Genomic DNA, 18,874 nt, shown 5'->3' on the forward strand with positions numbered 1-18,874 from the left:
AAATTAATTACAGTTTTTTACTGTTGAAGTGTTATACAGATGTTGTAATGAAAGGCATGTGAAGTGCTAGGAAATTAAAAACGCATCTTATTGTCGGACAATGAGAGACAAGATTGCAATTTTTCATAAAATAGATGGATTTTTCATTAATCTTTTAAGGAGGCTGGGGGGTCAACAAATTAACCATCAGATATAACTTAAATTTTTAGATATGATATCTTAAGCTGTCAACTATCATTTGGCAAACAAAAATTCCATACATTTTAGTTTTAAAATTTGATCAATTTTGTATATTTTATACGGAGCTCTTCTTCTAAAGGAGATCAACATAGTCTGAAAATGGCCACAACCACCAAGCCCTCTTAAATGATAAAAATTGTTTGTCAGAAGTGGGATTCGAACCCACGCCCACATTCGTGGACCAGAACACCCACAATCGACATTTGGGATTGAAGAGTTATTGCTCTTGAGTCTGGCGCCTTAGACCGCTCGGCCATCCTGACATACATACATATAGACATGTAAACACATATATGTATATATAATTCAATACAAGTTTAAATGGTGTATGATTACATCAAATTATGAAATTTACTCAATGATCGCCTTGATTTAGTTATTACCTTGACACCTGCAAAGATTGTATATCCTTCGCTGAATATTGCGTCATTATCTTGATCTGATGTATTTTCCAGCTGTATAACATTTTGTAAACACACATATAATCCTGTGTACCTTTTCACCTGAAATGTTCTGGTGCTTATTCAAAAATACGAGGGGTGATCAAAAAGAGTACAATATTTTTTAGTACTCGCCAACATCGTTTTATGGTTCGTTTCAGGCACGTAGTATCGGGGGGGGGGGGGGGCAGGGGGGCCTGGCCCCCCACTTTTTTCCAGACATAAGTTTTTCTATAGGAAATGTTCATTGAAAGTCCGATTGCCCCTCCCCCACTTTTGGTTGCAATATTGTCAAATAAGGGTAATATAAGGGGAATGCAGTGTTTGAGTAAAAGAAATTGGTACTAGAAGAAGTTGGAACCTACCTTAACAACCCCCCCCCCCCCTACGAAATAGGATTTTCGAGACAATTTTCCTTTTTTTTTTTTTTTTTTGCCTGTCAAGTTTTTTCCGGTAAGTTGAAAATTTTTTCCTCGGGTTACCCCCTCCCCCTTTTCAAAAACGATGCTACGTCACTGCGTTTATAAAATATACAATCCAGTGAAAACATTTTATCTGACTGTCGAGATTTGTTTTCATTTCGTGCATTTTAAAATCTTGCAAGTCCTGTATCGAATGGGGAGTGATGTTCTCTTTTCATCGATATTGGTGAGTACTAGAAGCATTGTGCTATCGATAAATTGTAAGTTCGGCATTGAATTTGGTTTGCAAGTATCAACTATGGTTGGAGAATGCGAAATTTCCAGTTTTCTTAATGGCGCCAGTTCTGACGTTTTCCTGGCACGTAAAATATCAAAATCGTGAAAAAAGCCTGGAAAATGCCAGATATTTCGGACTAGGGATCGAGTGGGGCAAACTTCTGGTTGTGGACAAATTACATAGCCATAACGAACGATCCAGGTTCTACTGTCGAGATGGAGAGTGTTAATCTAATCTGACAACTCTGTTGTTTAACGTTAGTCTGGGATGGGGGTACTGAGGTGATGTGGGGAGGAACTGTAGCTAAACGCAGAATACTTTTGCTTTTTGTAAATACATTTCTTACTTAAGTTCGGTACTGTGACAAAATTTTCCTAAGCAACAGGAAAACGGAGTTAGAACGATTGTCAGATCACTCTCCAGCTTGAAGATTACATATTACATAAAATTTTATTGAGCTAGCTTTTTGATATGCACAGTTACTTTTTTCCTTGTGTAAATATATGGAAGGATACTTCTCGCAGTGTTGCCTTTCAATTAAAAATCTGGACAGGTTATGAAATATACCTAAGAAAACATAAAGTTTTTTCAGAACCTCTCACTAACAAACAAATTAGATACATATTGTTGAATTTTTTCACAGTTTTAATCGATTTATATCAATTTTATCACATATATTATGTTCAAATGAAAAAAAAAATATTTTGAATATAGAATACAATTGCAGTAGGTACTTTTTCAAATAATTTTGGCACGTGAAGTAAACTGTTCAGTCACTGGATTATGTGTTATCACCTTCCTCTTCCGATTCTCCTGACGAGGAGCTGTCTGTCAAGTCCTCTAAATCTGTTTTCAAGTCGCTCATTTCTCTGAAATATGTATTTCATATCTTAATATTTACATCCAACGAATATTTTCTTCTTTACTTCTTTAGAAAACCTAAATTGTCGTTATCAATACATTAACATTAAACTAGGTAGAACCGGTTTTTAAACCATCTATTTAGAAGATTTCTTAAGAAATGGGCTCTTTCATCAATGTAACCTATGAATCAATTATAGGCCTACAGTATTTTACGCACTTGCATCTACTTTCTACAAATAATTTATACAGATATAAAATGTCATTGTTAATGCAGGGATAATGGTTCCAATCATTGCAAAAAAAAGTTACCCTTTTCTGAAATGTCGTAACAGTCATCCCTGCATTAACAGACACAGAGAGCATTTTACTTTCTCGTTTTGAGGAATTATAAATAACTAACATTAAAATACAGTGACTTTCTATGAGATTAGCAAGCTACTTTTATTTGTTTTCATAAAACAGACACTCTAGCAATCATGCAAAAAAAAATTCTCTGATGAGACTGTAGCTCGACTGGTTTGCATTTATAATAAAGAAAGAGAAAAGACGTGTATTTGAAACACGTTTTCCGGTTTTACTTTAACCTTACGAGGGTCGTTAAAAAAATACGTAGACTTACGTCAAAACTTTTTTTTATTTAACGTCATATTATGGTAGACATATTTCAACAATAAATCTGATATGAATTAAAAGAATCAAATATACCATGGTGACTATCAAAATTATTTGAAAGTTAAAACTGCCAAAATTGGGTCACGGAGCGTGTAAATATTTCGCAATTTACAATATATACCTTTTATATGTATATTGTTATATCTTTGTAAAATGTTCAATCTGAGTATAGATGTACGATTTCATATGCAGAATTGCCGGTTCGAAATACTGCTTCTTTAAGCAGACACCAATTGCAGAAGACAGGTAGTCCTCATTGGAAAAAAAATGATGACGTTGCAGGATAATTTCTTAGTGACATTCGGGAAGCTCAAAACCCGGGAGAAAGCAGGGAATGTATCAAAAGTAATTCTGTGTATGAATGGAAAGGGTAGTTTTTGATTGGAAGAGATTTCTGTATCGGACGATGGACGGTCCGAGGAGAGATGGATTACCCGGCACGGAAAGTAATGAGTGCTACCGATTTCCACGGTAAAAATAATGCAAGCACCAACAAACTACTTTGCTATTTACGCTACTTGAACAATTATTAGCATTCTAAGTGTTAAATGGAATGCAAACGTTTTAATGAATGGGCTATACGCTAAAGACCGTGATTGAAATTTAGAGGGGTATTTTTAAGAAAATGTCACGACGTTATATTATGTTGTCAAGTGGCTCCGTGGTGACAAATCATGTTGATTAAAATTAAAGAAAAGTGAGTTCCATTTGACCAAATGGAATGGAACAGACAAATCGAATAACTGAATGCTTTTACATGTATATATTAATGTGTTGGTCTCGAATTTATGAAAAATACTATATAACGAGTATATAACGACATTGTCAACGTATTTTTTTTTTTTACTGATGATCTACTATTGTACCCCTGAGTTTAAAAACTTGCACTGATTTACTGAAATAAAATCAAGACTGTCGGATTAGCATTTTGAAAATTTTTACATGTTCTTTTTAAAAGCTATGGGAACAATTGTTATTGAAATCAGACCAAAACTGTAGTAGGAGAAACATTTGAAAGATTTCTAAACACTGTATGTTTTATTTTAGAAGCCATTGCCATGTTCACCTAAAACAGCACTGTGTTCATTGGTTTAGTATATCTGTGTTTCAAGTCTTTTATACACTGGCGGATTTAGAAGAGAGCCGGTTTATATAATTATGTATCAGTATAAACTATCTGTGTATCAAGTTTTATTGAAATGTGACCAAAACTGTAGGAGAATTAACTACTTAAAATTTGCCCAAAAAAAAAACCAAAAAAAAAACCGAACAGCCAGACAAACATCTCACCATTGCATAAACGGTATTCGGCCAGTAGAGCTAAAACTTAAAAAAAAGTAATAGGCCACCTCAATAGTGTTTAACTTTTCCTGTTTGCTTTCAGAGTTGTTTTCAACGCTGAAACGTTACTTAAAAATCCGTCTTCAATTACCCAAATGATCGTATTTTGAAAGAATATCAGATTTCACCTCAGATTTTTAAATAAAAATAACTCACTTTGACAGTGAAACTGTGGTTGGATCTGTTTTAGGGCGCTCTGTTTTCTTCGAAGAGTTAGACATTGGTCTGTCCATGATTTGCACAGATCTTCTGGAAACTGGACGTGACGTGTTAGACATCGGTCTGTCCATGGTTTGCGCAGACGTGCTGGAAACCGGACGTGACGTGTTCGATGCTGGTCTGGATCTCACATTGGACGTTTTGGAGGCTGGTCGGGAGGACTGTTTTCCCGTCTTGCTTCCGAACGGTAATTCAACACCAACTTTTTGTATTCTCTGTAGATATTTCTTTTCTCCAAGTTTCAGTTCGCTATATAAACAAAAGACTCACATATTTAGTGGCATCAAGGCTGATTAACATACAGAATATTTTTTCCCGGATATCGCCTACTTATTCCTGAAATCCGACTAATCTTGGTCTAGTCCTGGTACAAGATTTGAATTTAGAGTACAGAAGAATGATTGCTTATTAATTTGACAAACTGTGGCCATGTCGGTTTTGAGATAATGTTTTGTTTACTTTTGAATTTCAAATTTTTCAAAACCATTTTTTTAACCATATCCCAGTTCTGAACGTCATAATTTAAACATACTCCAGCAGATCAGATTCTAATAATTCAAAAGTATACTTCCACAAATATTCAAAGTAGACATTTAATTAAAGAGTACATGTATTTCCAATACCTTCCTCCTTCAAAATACACATTTATATTTGCTGGCCTATTCTTTGATCTGAATTATGTAGATTTGGAAGGGGACGAGTCCTTTCATCTGAATTAACTTAGATTCTCTTGAATCAAATGTGGCTAAAACTGACTGAGGAAACGATGAAAAAAAAATCAAAAAAAGTTACACTGACAAACAAACACAATAGCAGAACCCAATATCCAACTATTCTTCCTAACCTTTCCTTGACACAATTCCATCATCTGTCATCGGAATCCCCCTACCCCAACCAAAAAAAAAAAAAAAAAAAAAAAAAATTCCACGGTAGATTTCTTTGTTATATAATTAAATATGTTATTTATTTTTAATTTACCTTTGCCTCTTCTTTATAATTTTAAAAAGTATGACAAACCAAATCTAAATGCTACGATATTAAGCAGTTACCCAAAATCAATTTCGCCATCTCCATCAACATCTAGTTTATCTACCAGTTCTTGAATCTGGGTATCTGTCATCGGAATTCCTGCTCTCTACAAAAACAAACGTTGAAACTCAAATTCATGACAATATTGTTTTTAGTGAAAAATTATAATACCATGCAAGACAATGACATGATACCCTTATCCCAGCGACGAATTCACTGTCACTGATGGTCATATTCCTATCTGTATCAAACTGGAAGAAGAGGTCGGCGAGTCGGAGCTTCCGGTCGTGGACATATTGTAATAATCTCATCATAGGATCATTTAGGACGTGTTCCATTCTCTGTTCCATAGAGTGATGGAGAACATCAGAGGCGTTCACATATCCGCCATGTTTCACGCGGAACTGTGGCTTGCCTTCGTGGATTTTCATTAAAATGGGTAAAAACTGACGAGGAACACACATATCCTGCATTCAAACAGTGGAACAAGTTTCTTTATAGTGAAATACTTGTTCAAAGAGTATGTAACTTCTTTTTCGTTGTTTTATCCTTTAAATTCAGTACGATATACAACGCAAAAGTTCCGAGATTTGAATGTTTTATATTTGCATATAACTTACTTCATAAACTATGTACAACATTCCGTTTAATCTTATGACCATGTAATATAATTGTAAATTTTACCAAAAGTATGACCTTAAACTTGTCCTTATAATCAAACATTTACCCTAAACTCTATGGATTCCAGTCCGCATTCAGGATGTTCTAATATTGTTTGAACCGCAATAACTGGGCCTTCAAATGTTATAGGATTTCGACTCACCTATTCAAAAAAGGTAATTCATGATAAATAACAGACTTCAGCTTTTAAATAACACTATCATTTCACGAAATGTAGGATTTTAAGTCTTACATTTAACGACTTTATTGATTTATTGTTTGAAATGGCCTTTAATACTAGCCCAAGTCCTTTCGGTCCAATTCTATTGGCTGATAAGTTTAAATTAATCATGACGTCATTAATTGATGTCGCTGTAGCGATCAGTTCTGACCCATGATCTTCAAGTCCATTCCACGATATGTCCAAAGACTTCAAGCACGTATTTTCCTACAAGACATAGCACAAAAATAAAAAAGAATTTTGTGAAAGCTGTATGTGTACAGGTAGATAATAAATAAATAATAAAAAGTGACATTTTATGTTTCGGAAATATTAATAAACAAACGAAATTACCTCAAGTCCTTTAGCAATTGCCTTAGCTCCATTAAACCCGAATCCGTTCCAACTTATGTTAAGCGTTTCAATCGTGTCATTGTTACCTGAAATAAAAATCTGCTGAATTAACAAAGCGGAAAACATCGCTTTGATACATTTAAAATTCATTCAATCAGTTTTTCAATTGTCATTAGATTTAAAAATTCATATGGTAGATGCATCTAGTACTCAAGGCGTGGGTAAATGAGAAAAAACTACTCAAAGACCAATTTGCAAAATATTTCAATAAATACTTTTACTATGGACTCTATTTAATACCTCATGTTCCATATTCTGTATTCAGGGAAAATTTTCGCCCCCGTTTTATTTTCGCCTCTTTCACTCTCGTCCCCAGTCGGTACATTTAAAACGGGACGAATTCGAGAAAGACAACATTATCTCTCAAACACAACTGTGGCTGGGCGAATTCAAAATCGGGCAAAATTGTCTCCGAGTGTGAAAGGCTGTATACAGTTCATGTAAAATGTAAGAAATTGAAACTACCGTACACAATCATCGACAGTGCTCTTACCTATTGCTTCCCCTATAAGTTTTCCGCCATATTCTCCAAAATTATTATTTGAAATATCGAGTTCCTTCAATGTACACCTCTACAAAATAAGCAATCATGGATTTTTTCAAGTTCATCAAATTATAAACAGCTTATTTGCACAATATGATTAACGAACAATTAACAGATGTAGGGAGGAAATTGAGAATCAGTACAGATAAACAAAGACAATCCGAGATTTACGTACATAATATGACATCATTGTGTAAAATGAATGGGCATCTGTAGGTTTGAAATTGTTTCCTGTAAATAAAAAATTTCGAAGAATTAAGTTATATGAAACGAAATACATTGAAACAAGTCCTTTTTAAACTACGTTCATGCTTCTAAAACTCGGGCATCGACTTGCATAAATGCAAATATTTAATTTCAATGATAATCGATCATGTGAAATCATTCGTTTTATTTTCAACAATGTTTAATAAATCTACTATTTATACCCTAAATATTACCAATACACTTGATTTTATGTCTTGTTTTCGCAATAAATCGACAGATATTTTTATTATTGAGATAAATTATTCATAATTACGTTTTCTTTACGGGCGTGTGCAATGAAGCTAAGATTTTCTTTAAATATTGAACAGTGAAATTCTAGACGTTACCTGAAACATTTACAGACAAAATTGCGTCATTTTCATTTAACATTTCACACAACAACCTAGCACCATCAGACTGCAGGTTATTGTCAGCCAAATTCTGTAAAATAAAATCTGGATTTACATCCTGCAACAAGATGTGTTTGTGAAACATTGATGCCCCCGTATATGGCAGCTCATGGCTAAAGTTAAAGTTTCTCAAATGCAAATCAAACTCCAAGGTCGAGTCAAGAGGTAAAAAAAAACTTGGTACCGAAAGAAAGGTCTTGTCACAAGGAATCAAAAGTGAAATTGTTAGCCTTTGAACCAATAATTCAGAAATAATAAAGTTTTTCAAAAGTAAGTCAAACTCCAACCTCAACGTCGTAAGATCAAAAATACTGGTTTTGTCGCAATTGCAAGAAATACACTTGTGAAATATGATAGCCCCTAGCACCGACCACTTAAAGTTATGTCAAAAGTTAATGTTTTTCAAAAGTAAGTCAAATTCCATGGACAAGGTCAAAATTTCAAAAATACTGGTACCAAAGGGAAGGACAGGGTTTAAACTTAACTAAAATTTCCACTAGCCATGCATGTGGGCTTCTAAAGTTCCAAATTTAGGAGCCCACAGCTAAATTTGTTAGACAAAATCAAATATCATATAAATATTTAATCATAGGAAATGAAATTGAATTCAATAAACAATTTTACTATCCTTTTTTACAAGGTAATATACGTAGTCCCTTTTTCTGGTCATTGGACTACATGATGAAGTGACACTGACACATGAATAAAGATTTTTCCTTTAGTTTAAATATTTTTAAACTATCTGAAATAAGTAATAATACTTACTATTCATATGATTGAGTAATTGGAAATAATTTAATTGGATATCTACCTCGTATCAACCATACACAGAGGAATGGAGGAAATTCGGATTAGAAAAAAAAAAGACGATCGTTTTAGGGATTTCATAAATCATGTAGTACTGGTAAGTGGATTAGATGAAGGATATTTACGAACAATAGGACCATGCGACTTTGATTTATTTAATTGATTGGGAGTTTTAAAGCAAAAACCCGGGGAAAACGTCTGTTTTTCCGTAAAGGGACTGGGAATGAATTCCGGTCCCCTGCAGATTTTTAATTCGCTACGTGGGCGAACAAGTTATAAATTTTATGGGCCCACAACAAATTTTACTCGCAATTAGCGAGTGGGCGAGTGTTAACCCTGAAGGACTTGTTACAAGTAATACACATGTGAAATATGAAAGCCTAAAACAAACCGTTCAAAAGTTATGGCCAAGGTTATTTTTTTTTCAGAAGTTTAACCGTTCACGGTAGCTCAGTCGGTAGAGCGCTCGCTCCGTGTTTGGGAGGTCGTGAGTTCGAATCTCGGCCGCGACTGACCTAAGTCGATAAAAAATGGGTAGCAACTGTTCCTTCGCCATGTGCTCGGCATTTTGAAGTGAAGTGAAAGGATGAGACCTTAAAAACCGAGGCCCCATGTCACGGCAGACGTTGGCACGAAAAAGATCCCTCACTGCTCAATGGCCCTGAGTGCCGAGTAAAGGTCAAAATTTGAAGCCCTTCACCGGTATATGGTTACGTCTCTGTATGAGTGAAAAATTCTCGAATGGGACGTTAAACAACATACAATCAATCAATCAATCAATCAAAAGTAGATATTACTCCAAGGTCAGAAGTTTTGTTACTTAAGGAAGGGCATAGTCAAAAGGACTACACTTGAGAAATATGAAAGCCCTATCACTAACCATTCCAAAAAATATGATCAAACTTAAAGTTTTTTAAAAGAAGGTCAAGCTCTAAGGTCAAATTCAAAAAGTCATTAATATTGGTACCCAAGAGAAGGACCTGTCACAAGGAATACACATGCGAAATATGAAAGCCCCTAGCACAAACCATTAAAAGTGATGTCCAAGGTTAATGCGTTTCAAAAGTAAGTCAAATTCGATGGACAAGTTCAAATTTCAAAAATACTGGTACCAAAGGGAAGGACATGTCACAAGTAATACATATGTGGATTATGAAAGTCTAAAACCAGCCGTTCAAAAGTTATGGCCAAGGTTAAAGTTTTGTTTTTCAAAGGTAGATACATGTATTACTCCAGGGTCAAAAGTATTGGTAATCTAGTCACAAGGACTTGACTTGTGAAATATAAAAGCCCTAGCACTAACCATTCAAAAGTTATGATCAAGGTTAAAGTTTTTCAAAAGTAGATCAAACTCTAAGGTCAAAGTCAAAAGGTCACAAATATTGGTGCCCAAGGAGAGGAATACAATGTATACATATGAAATATGAAAGCCCAAGCACCAACTGTTCAAAAATTATGGCCAAGGTTAAAGTTTTTCAAAAATGGGCCAATCTCCAAGATAAAGGTAAAAATGTTAGCATCCAGGGAAGGTACTGTCACAAAAAATATACATGTGAAGTATGAAAGCCATAGCACCATCTGTTCAAAAGGACAATGTTAAAGTTTAATGAAAATTTTGAAAAAGTGGATCAAACTCCAAGGTCAAGGTCAAAGCTGATGGTACCCAAAGAAAGGTTGTCACAAGGAATACACAAATGAAATATCAAAGCCCTAGCTCCAACTGATCAAATGTTACGGAGAAGGTTAAAGTTTTCGCGGGCAGACAGACGAAAAGACCAAAAACTACATACCCCCGAATCTTCGATTTGTCCCATTTTTTATAAAAGAGATTTCAACTAAACAGAAATATGAATAGTTTACCACCACTGCTATGTTCTCGTTTTCTCTGAGCATGTCTATTATATATTTGGTTCCGCTGTGTCCTATATTGTTCCCTGACATGTGAAGTTCAGACACCGTCTCACATAACTACAAGACAACGAACATGTGCTCAGTGAGTTTAAGTAACATTGCTAAAATACATAAACGTACAAGTACAATTTACTGTTTTTTATTAATATAAAAGAAATACTGTTTTGCAAGCTTTCTGTAACTTACTACAAGACCTAATGCAACAGCTTTGGCGCCATCTGGTCCCAGATTTTGATGATTTAAGTTGACGATCCCTGTCGTCATTCCTCGCAGACAGGAGGATGAGGGAGTCAAATTGAATTTGTGGCAAGCTTTTGTGTAAATTACACGTGGACGTTCCTCTAAAGGCACTGTATAGCATTTGGGGTATTCTAAAGCAAACAAAGATACGCTCTAAGTTAAAATCAAGCTTAAAATCTTATAGCAACACCATAGTACCCATATTCTTGTGTTAAGTTACTAAAAAGATATATGCAAATATCAATACAGATTCTGAGCAGTTCACTTCGGGTGAAGAAAATACACCCATGACCCCAAATTTTCTAGAATTTATAACACAAACACTCATAAATTTACTCAAAGAAAATTCTTAAAATATTGATTCTCTCCAAATTTACAACAACAAAATCAACTTTGATACAACAAGAAGTAACTTTGACCAAAAGACGAAAATCCTTAAAATCCTTGACAAACAACATCAATATCATGTGTCTAAAAACCCTCTAGTGAAGTTATCAGTGCTTCCCATTCACAGAATGAATGACGAAATGTGAGTTTCTTGAGGATCCATCACTAATTAGTAAAATGATTGTTGCATGGAAATAAAAAAATGACTTTAAAAAGAGTACATGCGCTACTCGCCCTTGTCACAATAAAACCAAAATGCCAGAAAACCAAACACGTATTAATTCATGGTTTGAGTGGTCTACTTTACAGTCAGTCACCATTACCGTTCCTTTTAACTTTGTCTGCTTGCTTTCTCCGGATTAATGCCCCTGCGTTTAAAACTTTATTAAATCTAATGAATATTTCACAGCTAAATAACAATACTCACCCAGAATGTTAAACATACAAAATGATAGAAAATTAAGAATGCTTTGGAAATGCTGTAAACGAAATGATCGTGGTCAGCAAAATGTTGAATACAGAAAAAATCTGTAAATGTCTACAATATTGTATTTGCAAAATATTTGCTCCGATTGGATTTATTGACAATTTCAAACTGAATTTGATGGAAAACTAGTTAAAATGTCTTAAAAGATATCAAAGTTCGGCGTATATGTCGTTGTCGACCTAAATTAAACATTACAAATACCTGTTATGCGTTTTAAGGCATGTATTTAACAACTTTGTCAATATGTTCTGTCACTGATATCGACAGCTTTTAAATAACAAGGTCATCTACAAACTTCCCTACCGGTTTTTACATTTTTTTTTAAATGCAGCTTTACAAAAAAAAAAAAAAAAAAAAAAAAAATCAAGGCCCAAGCTATCAACAAAATTTGAACAGTAAGTATATATATTAATTTTACAGTCTGCTAACACAGTGCTACTTTTCTCATCTGCATGAAAGAATTATGAAGTAACCGGATTCTTGTTTGTTAGTTTATTTACTTTTCAAGCATTTTCTTTCCCCTCCCTACTCCCTCTTCTAGGGCTTGTTGAATTCTCTAAAGCTTACATGGATTAAAAGACAATTTCATCTTTAATATGGCATTTAACTTTAAGCACGAAAACCATAATTATAGTGCTTCACTAGTGCACTGGAAAAATTCGAGACACTGTTTTTAACGCATAATTCTACATTGAATTATGTGATTACCAAGCAACAAATGCTTTTATTCCTATGCTTTGTCAATTAGCATGCCAGAAATTGTTCTGCATTGTGTTTGTTTTCTATAATAGAAACATTGATTTGCCAATTATATTTCTGTTAAGGGAAAAACGGTAGCAATTTAATTCAGAGGTAACTAATTGGTGTCAAAATTTGCATAAAAGAAACTAGTGTCCATTCAGTTTTAGAACTAATTTGAAAATATTACCTTATACTAGTATTTTATAAATTTCCAAAATCCTTAATTCCACTAAGTGATAATGGATTTTTCTGGGCATCTTTTTAAAAACAAATTCACCGCTAAACATTATTTTAAACACATACTTTCTTCTTCCAGATCTGTATCATAGTCTTCCGGTTCCAGAACTTCCGCCGTGAGGTTATTGGCGATGGTTACCTCCTTAATAGCATTCATTTCCGCCTCTATCTCCTTTGACACCTTCTTCGCCTTCGCCCGCTTCCCAGACTTCTGCACAGCACTATTCTCCGAAATCATTTTACAGTCTTCGCAGTTCTCTCGGGCTTTACTGCTCACTAAAGAAGGCTGTATTGCTATTTGATTACGCTATTTACATTTACAATCAGATGTGTAAAGTTTTCATTTTGTTCCTCGTCATTTCTTTCACACCTGAAAAGATGGATTTCTGAATTCAATTTATAAAAAAATGAAAATTATTAATTTCCGATTGGAAGTTTAAACAGTTAATTGAAGCGTTAAAGCTGATATGTTCCAAATGAGAAGCAATTGTATAAACGCATTGTGAATGTAAGTTCCTCCAAGGGTCTTTGGTCGCTCCACAACAGGGGGTGAACGGCAAGAGAAAGTATCGCGAAATCAATGATTGTGCTCATTTATAATGGGAAAGGTAACCTTTTCGGTGGTATACCCGTAAAAAATAGATCAATAACAGTACGGTTCTTAAACAAGATGTTTGATCGCGGTATTAGAGAGATATATCATTCAAGTAGGGGCAGCGTTGGAAGGTTTTGTATCCCCAATAATCTCTGCTTACGTTGTCCACGTAAATCTTCCGAAGTAGACAACTGTTTCTTACTGTTGTCGATGTCTTATAGACTTGTTTCCTTTGATAAAATTATAATAATACACCCACAGTCAGTCAAATATTACATTTATGTGCACAATACAAAATAAATGAAAAATAAGACCATGCCTAATTTATTGTACACCTTGAAGATCGTTAAGTATCACTAAGAGTGCGCTATCTTTCAAATCTTTAAGCTTCTTTTCACCAGCAATGCCATTGTCAACCTAATCGACAAAATATGGTACATTTTTTTATTACACTGAAATAGGACATTTTAATTTGGATATAATATATTTTAGGCTGTAATACAACGCCTTTAAACCTATCTCTGTTATCTTAGTTAAACCACTTCTTTAAATCACTCTCAGATCTTGTGATTAATAACCTACCTTTATCAGTTACAGGTATCTTGCATGTACGTCGGGTCCTTAGAAACAGGGTACTTGCTTGGTTCAATCAAATTTATTATTTTAAAAAGGGTTTTGTTTCTTCACCTGCATTTATATACGTTCCCATTTAATGGAGATCTGCTTTGAAAGTGTTCTATTGTCCACAACTCATGAGAGGCACTTCACAACTGTATTCATTCGCTGAAAAAGATATTTAAGAATTTCTATGGGAGGATTTTCTTATCCATTTAAAATTTTGATAAGCATTTATTTTTACATCGAGCTTGTACAAATGACCCATTCTGACAGATTAATTTTTGGAAGAGAGTATTGAGTCATTTGTTGATTAATTTTTATAAGTTTTACAATTTCCTTTCAGTGCCTTCAAAGAAGTATTGAAATATTCCCAGGAGAGATATTAAAAGATCAAGAGACATGCTTTATCGTAACTTATTTGAATACTCGTCTCATAATTTTCTTAACCGTTCGTCAATACGCAGTCTTTTCCGAGAATTTATTGACTATTTATTGAAAACACTTTATACAGATATTAAACTTTTAAAGTAAACATGTTCCTTATAAATTCAAATACAACATTAGAATATCAGGTGCATTTGGTCTTTATACAAAGAAACGGGCTTTTCATGACGTACAACTTTATAGTTGACAAAAATGAATTTCAAATAAGAATTGAAAAATAACCCTTACCACTGGCATGGAGCTTCGTTTAGCTGTCACTTATTTTTCAAACTTTCACATGTGTCCACTAGCTTTAAAATTCTTACCATGGATTTAAGGAAACTCCGGTGTGTCTCACATAAAAGAAATATTTTTCAAATACGAAGAAAGAAAACGAATCAATATTTTCATTTAAACTCAGTCGTCTTTCTCTGTTCGGCACGAACATATAAGTAAACGTAGCTCTCTTTCAAAGCATAATTGAACAAAATTAACGTATTTTTACGAAGTTTACAAATACAGTGACAACTAATTAACAAATTTTAAGAAACTTGATCATTTACTTCTGCCAGGCGATATATATTTGTATTTCAAGTAGATATAAGTAGATATTGGAGAGTTGGTAACATAAAAATTGGGCTAGATATATACGAGAGTGGGTTTCAAGCAAGATTGAAAACAGTAAAATGCATTGAATATTTTAGAAATAAGATTTAAACTTCTTTAAACAGAAATTGACACTATCGAGGTTCAAAATAAACTTAAATGCCATGCGAACTCTACTGAAACTGTCGGAAATAGAAATAGGCTTATTCTTTGATAGTTTAAATATCCTAAGGGAGACATTTCATTGACAAAGGTTATTCTCGCCTTGTAGGATATAATCCTCTCTGTGTTTGTTATAACGGGAAGGCATGACGATAGTAGCAGAGCTTCAGCTTAAGTCATTGATTGTAAAATATTTCAAGCAAACCTAAAACTATACAGAAGTTGTACCTCTACTCAAGGAAATGGCTAGAACTCTGTAGTTCCTTTTGTGTTCAGTATACAATTGTTACATTAAAAGTTTAAATCTAAAGTTTAAACTTATCTACAACTATCTATAGTTATAGATAACTTTAAACTTTAGATTTAAACTTTTAATGTAACACAATCACTGCTGGACCAGAGAACATATTATTATACAGGGTGTTTCATAATACCTGTCCCCATTACAAACTGATATAGAAATGCTTAAGATTAATTTATTTGAAAGATTTTAAATAAATTCAGTAAATTTGAATTCAATATTTTTTTTCCTGGTATGTGCATTCATTATTTTCATTCACAAAGCTACTGATTATGTCATCTTAAAAATAAAAGTTTATTTAATATCATGCTTTTTAAATGACGTCCTCTCTCTGATAAAATGTTCTAAAATTCTGGTCACTGCAGCACAAATCCTTTCATTTATTGCTGTATTCTCAAATTTGTTTGTTTTACAAACACTTAATATGTTTTTAATGTTTTTTTCCTCTAATTTGGATACTTTTCACTCTATCCTGATAACTTGGTTAATATATTATTATATGGTTAATATATAGAGAGAGAGGGAGAGAGAGAGAGAGTTGCAAACCTGTAGATATCCCCCTCTCTGATCTACTCTTCTTCACCATAGCGAGTATGCTGACTCTCTAGGATCACCTGCATCTGCCAGGAAACTGCTTGGTCCAGGATGGATTTCTGCATGTTTCTCGACTTTGTTGACTAGTTGACTGTTGTTGTCTCGCTTTCTTTCACAAAGTGCTTGAATTGTCTATCTTTGTTCTGCCTTTTTTATCTGCTAGCTCCCTCAGTACTAGATCACTTCTCCACTTTACCAATGCCCATTTTTCTATGCACCCTGGCCTGGTCTCTTCTATTTCATTATTTCTGCCTGGTCCATCCTAACCTTTCTGTGTGTGTAGTTTTTTTTCAGCCCCCATCCCCCCATTTTGGCTTCTCTAGCTCTTCCTCTTCCATTTTATGCATGTATTTGTGACTAAACCATCCCACCTTTCTCTGTGTTGTTACTTTTCACCCGTCTCTCTCTGTGTACTCCTCTTTTTACCCCTATTCTTGCTTATCGAATCTTCTCATCTTCCGTTAAGAGGTCGCCGGCGTAGTGCAGTGGTTAGACCGTTTGCTCTAGAGTCGCGGAGTAAGGAGTTGATCCTTACGTGTTGGATTCCAATCCCAGTGCGGGATGTAGAGATCGGTCTTTCGGATGAGACCGTTTAAACCGAGGTCCCGTGACGCAGTAGGTGCTGGCACGAAAAAGATCCCTCACTGCCCTGAGAGCCGAGTATAAGTCTAAATTTGCAGCCCTTCACCGGCAAGTGTTTGCGTCTCAATATGAACGAAAAAGTCTCGAAAGGACGCTAAACAACAAACAAACCATCCGTTAAGACGATAACTAACCTGGCTTTTACAATCTTGATATCTTCTATCAGGGATGATACTATTAATCGGAGTTCGGATAAAATACTGTACAGTCCTAGGCTTTTGAAGGATGATGGGGTACCTAGCTATTTGCGTAGGAAGAAGATTGTTGAAGAAGACGGGCCAAATACCTATTCAAGAATGCTTGCTATTATAGTTTATCGGGTTTTTATGTTCCACAGCAATAAACTACGTTTTGTGAAGCTCTGTACAAAAATTATATGTTTCGTACAAAAATATGTTATATCAATGCAGTTTTGAAGATCATTAATTTAGTTATTTTAGATATTCTAACTATCAGATCATTCATCGAAATCGGTTTGGCATACACCTGCATCATTAATGTTTTAAATGAATTTTTACCACTGACTGCCCACTGCTGTATGCGGGAGTATCCGAGATGAGATACCAACACACGCTACAGTTTTGGACGCAACATGACTGTACGAGCGCAGTCCAACCACACTCTGTTAGTAATATACTTTATCCACATTATATCAGTGGCATATTCGAAAAGTATATTTCACGCACTTAAAATAGATTTTAAAAAAGATATAATACAATTTATCTTAAAAATAATTTTGACAAAAATTCTTGTATTAGAAGTTAACTTATGTGATAAATGCAAACTAATTTTGGAAAATTGTTCCTATCCACATATTAGTATTGTCAATTCAGTTAAAGCAGGTAAGATACATTGGATGATGACATTTATTTGAAGAGTAGGAAAAAGTTTGGTATGTGCTATTTGGAATTCAAAATTTTCAGAGCAAGAATTTTTTTTTTAAAGGAAATGTTATTTTTTCTCCGTTTTAAAAAGTTTTTTTTAAATGAAACTTTTTTGTTGAACATTTTTTCTCCAGTTAGGAAGTAATTATAAAATGGAGAGTTGAACCACTCAATTAGATTTTATTTGAAAGAAGAGGACATGCAACGTTATGAATATGTAATTCTTTAAAATACAAAAGGGACAATTTTTGGCAATTTTTTCTACACTATTTTAACCGTCGCTTTGTTGACATTATATTATATCCACTCATCTACTTCATTGACCGTTCTCTTAAATGTCTCTATTGTACTGAAGACCTCGTAGAGGGTCATTGGCTATAACAGCCTAAGTAGAAATGCTTGCACATCCATATTTCACTAGGAGCTTGGTCTTGTCAATGCTAGTTGTTCAACTTTCCAGCTTAAACTGGACTTCTTTCCTGGGCACATTACAGATTTCTTTGCCATTGAAGGGATCTCTTCGCATGATAACTTCAATCTGAATTTCTTAGTACATGTAGCTGTTCTTCTACATGATTTAACTTACTGATTTCTGAGGGTTGAACTTCATTCTTGCACAGCTTACTGTGTCATTAAAAGCCTTGAGTACCCAGTGTCTGGACATGTCTTGTTATATCATCTACAAAGTCTTTATTCAAATCTGATTCCTGTTTATCTTTGAGTGACTTTTTTTGTTCTGTCGTTTGGTGATGAGATTCATACCCACCACAAATCAGATGACTGAGTTGGTGCAATCAGCCACTATTTCTCTTTCCAGTCCTTTGCCAGTCTTTTCCAAATTATCTAATAGTAAATCTGAGGTGGGTGTTATTTTGTTACCAAAGTAGTTCTTAAGAATTTCCTGGATTTTTTCAGGTAGGGGATGGTGTTGCGATGCCTTCGCAATTAGCGAGTGCAGCACAGAGCAATGTTTGGTATAACCAAGCAACCGTTAGCTCGCTGTGGTTTAATTTAGAATCCTTGATAAAGTGTGTGGTTCGACATATCCAGGAAATACAGGGATACTTCTTTTCGGCACTGAAGTGTCCATGTAATTGCTACTGGTCATATATACTATAAAACACCTTGCCAGTAATGCAGAATAAGAACTTTTCCTTCACACATACGGGTTCTGAATTTCATCATGCTTGAATCTTTCTTTTTTCTACCAATCACCCCATTTCCTGTCTTTCAACAATCCA

The 18,874-nt window shown here is 34.4% G+C and overlaps 1 protein-coding gene and 1 non-coding gene across 2 annotated transcripts; both read right to left on the reverse strand.

The window, feature by feature from the left end:
• Positions 1-381: 381 nt before the first annotated feature.
• On the reverse strand, positions 382-503 carry Trnal-caa (transfer RNA leucine (anticodon CAA)). Its single transcript has 2 exons — positions 466-503; positions 382-427 (listed from the first exon to the last, which is right to left on the reverse strand). It is a non-coding gene; the product is annotated as a tRNA-Leu (tRNA).
• A 1,605-nt stretch (positions 504-2,108) lies between these two features.
• On the reverse strand, positions 2,109-13,540 carry LOC133182335 (leucine-rich repeat-containing protein 74A-like). The gene is made up of 13 exons (XM_061317139.1): positions 12,875-13,540; positions 10,903-11,087; positions 10,666-10,773; positions 7,936-8,029; positions 7,518-7,573; positions 7,292-7,370; positions 6,739-6,824; positions 6,418-6,612; positions 6,232-6,327; positions 5,699-5,971; positions 5,525-5,610; positions 4,413-4,724; positions 2,109-2,248 (listed from the first exon to the last, which is right to left on the reverse strand). Exons 1-13 carry the CDS (start codon positions 13,044-13,046, stop codon positions 2,161-2,163), a joined length of 1,830 nt encoding a protein of 609 aa, XP_061173123.1. The 5' UTR covers positions 13,047-13,540; the 3' UTR covers positions 2,109-2,160.
• Between the last annotated feature and the right edge of the window lie 5,334 nt (positions 13,541-18,874).

The sequence above is a fragment of the Saccostrea echinata genome, unplaced genomic scaffold (assembly GCF_033153115.1).
Source record: "Saccostrea echinata isolate AGI-Se365-2 ecotype Australia unplaced genomic scaffold, CSIRO_AGI_Sech_v1 ptg000009l, whole genome shotgun sequence".
In the NCBI taxonomy this organism is placed as follows: domain Eukaryota; kingdom Metazoa; phylum Mollusca; class Bivalvia; order Ostreida; family Ostreidae; genus Saccostrea; species Saccostrea echinata.

Excerpts from the sequence above, each read along its gene's own strand:
- LOC133182335 (XM_061317139.1), bottom strand. The coding sequence starts at position 13,046 with ATGATTTCGGAGAATAGTGCTGTGCAGAAGTCTGGGAAGCGGGCGAAG. Across the intron at positions 6,825-7,291 it reads ACTTATAGGGGAAGCAATAG|GTAACAATGACACGATTGAA; the intron begins GTAAGAGCACTG and ends TTTTTATTTCAG. Across the intron at positions 5,611-5,698 it reads AATTCGTCGCTGGGATAAGG|AGAGCAGGAATTCCGATGAC; the intron begins GTATCATGTCAT and ends TTGTTTTTGTAG.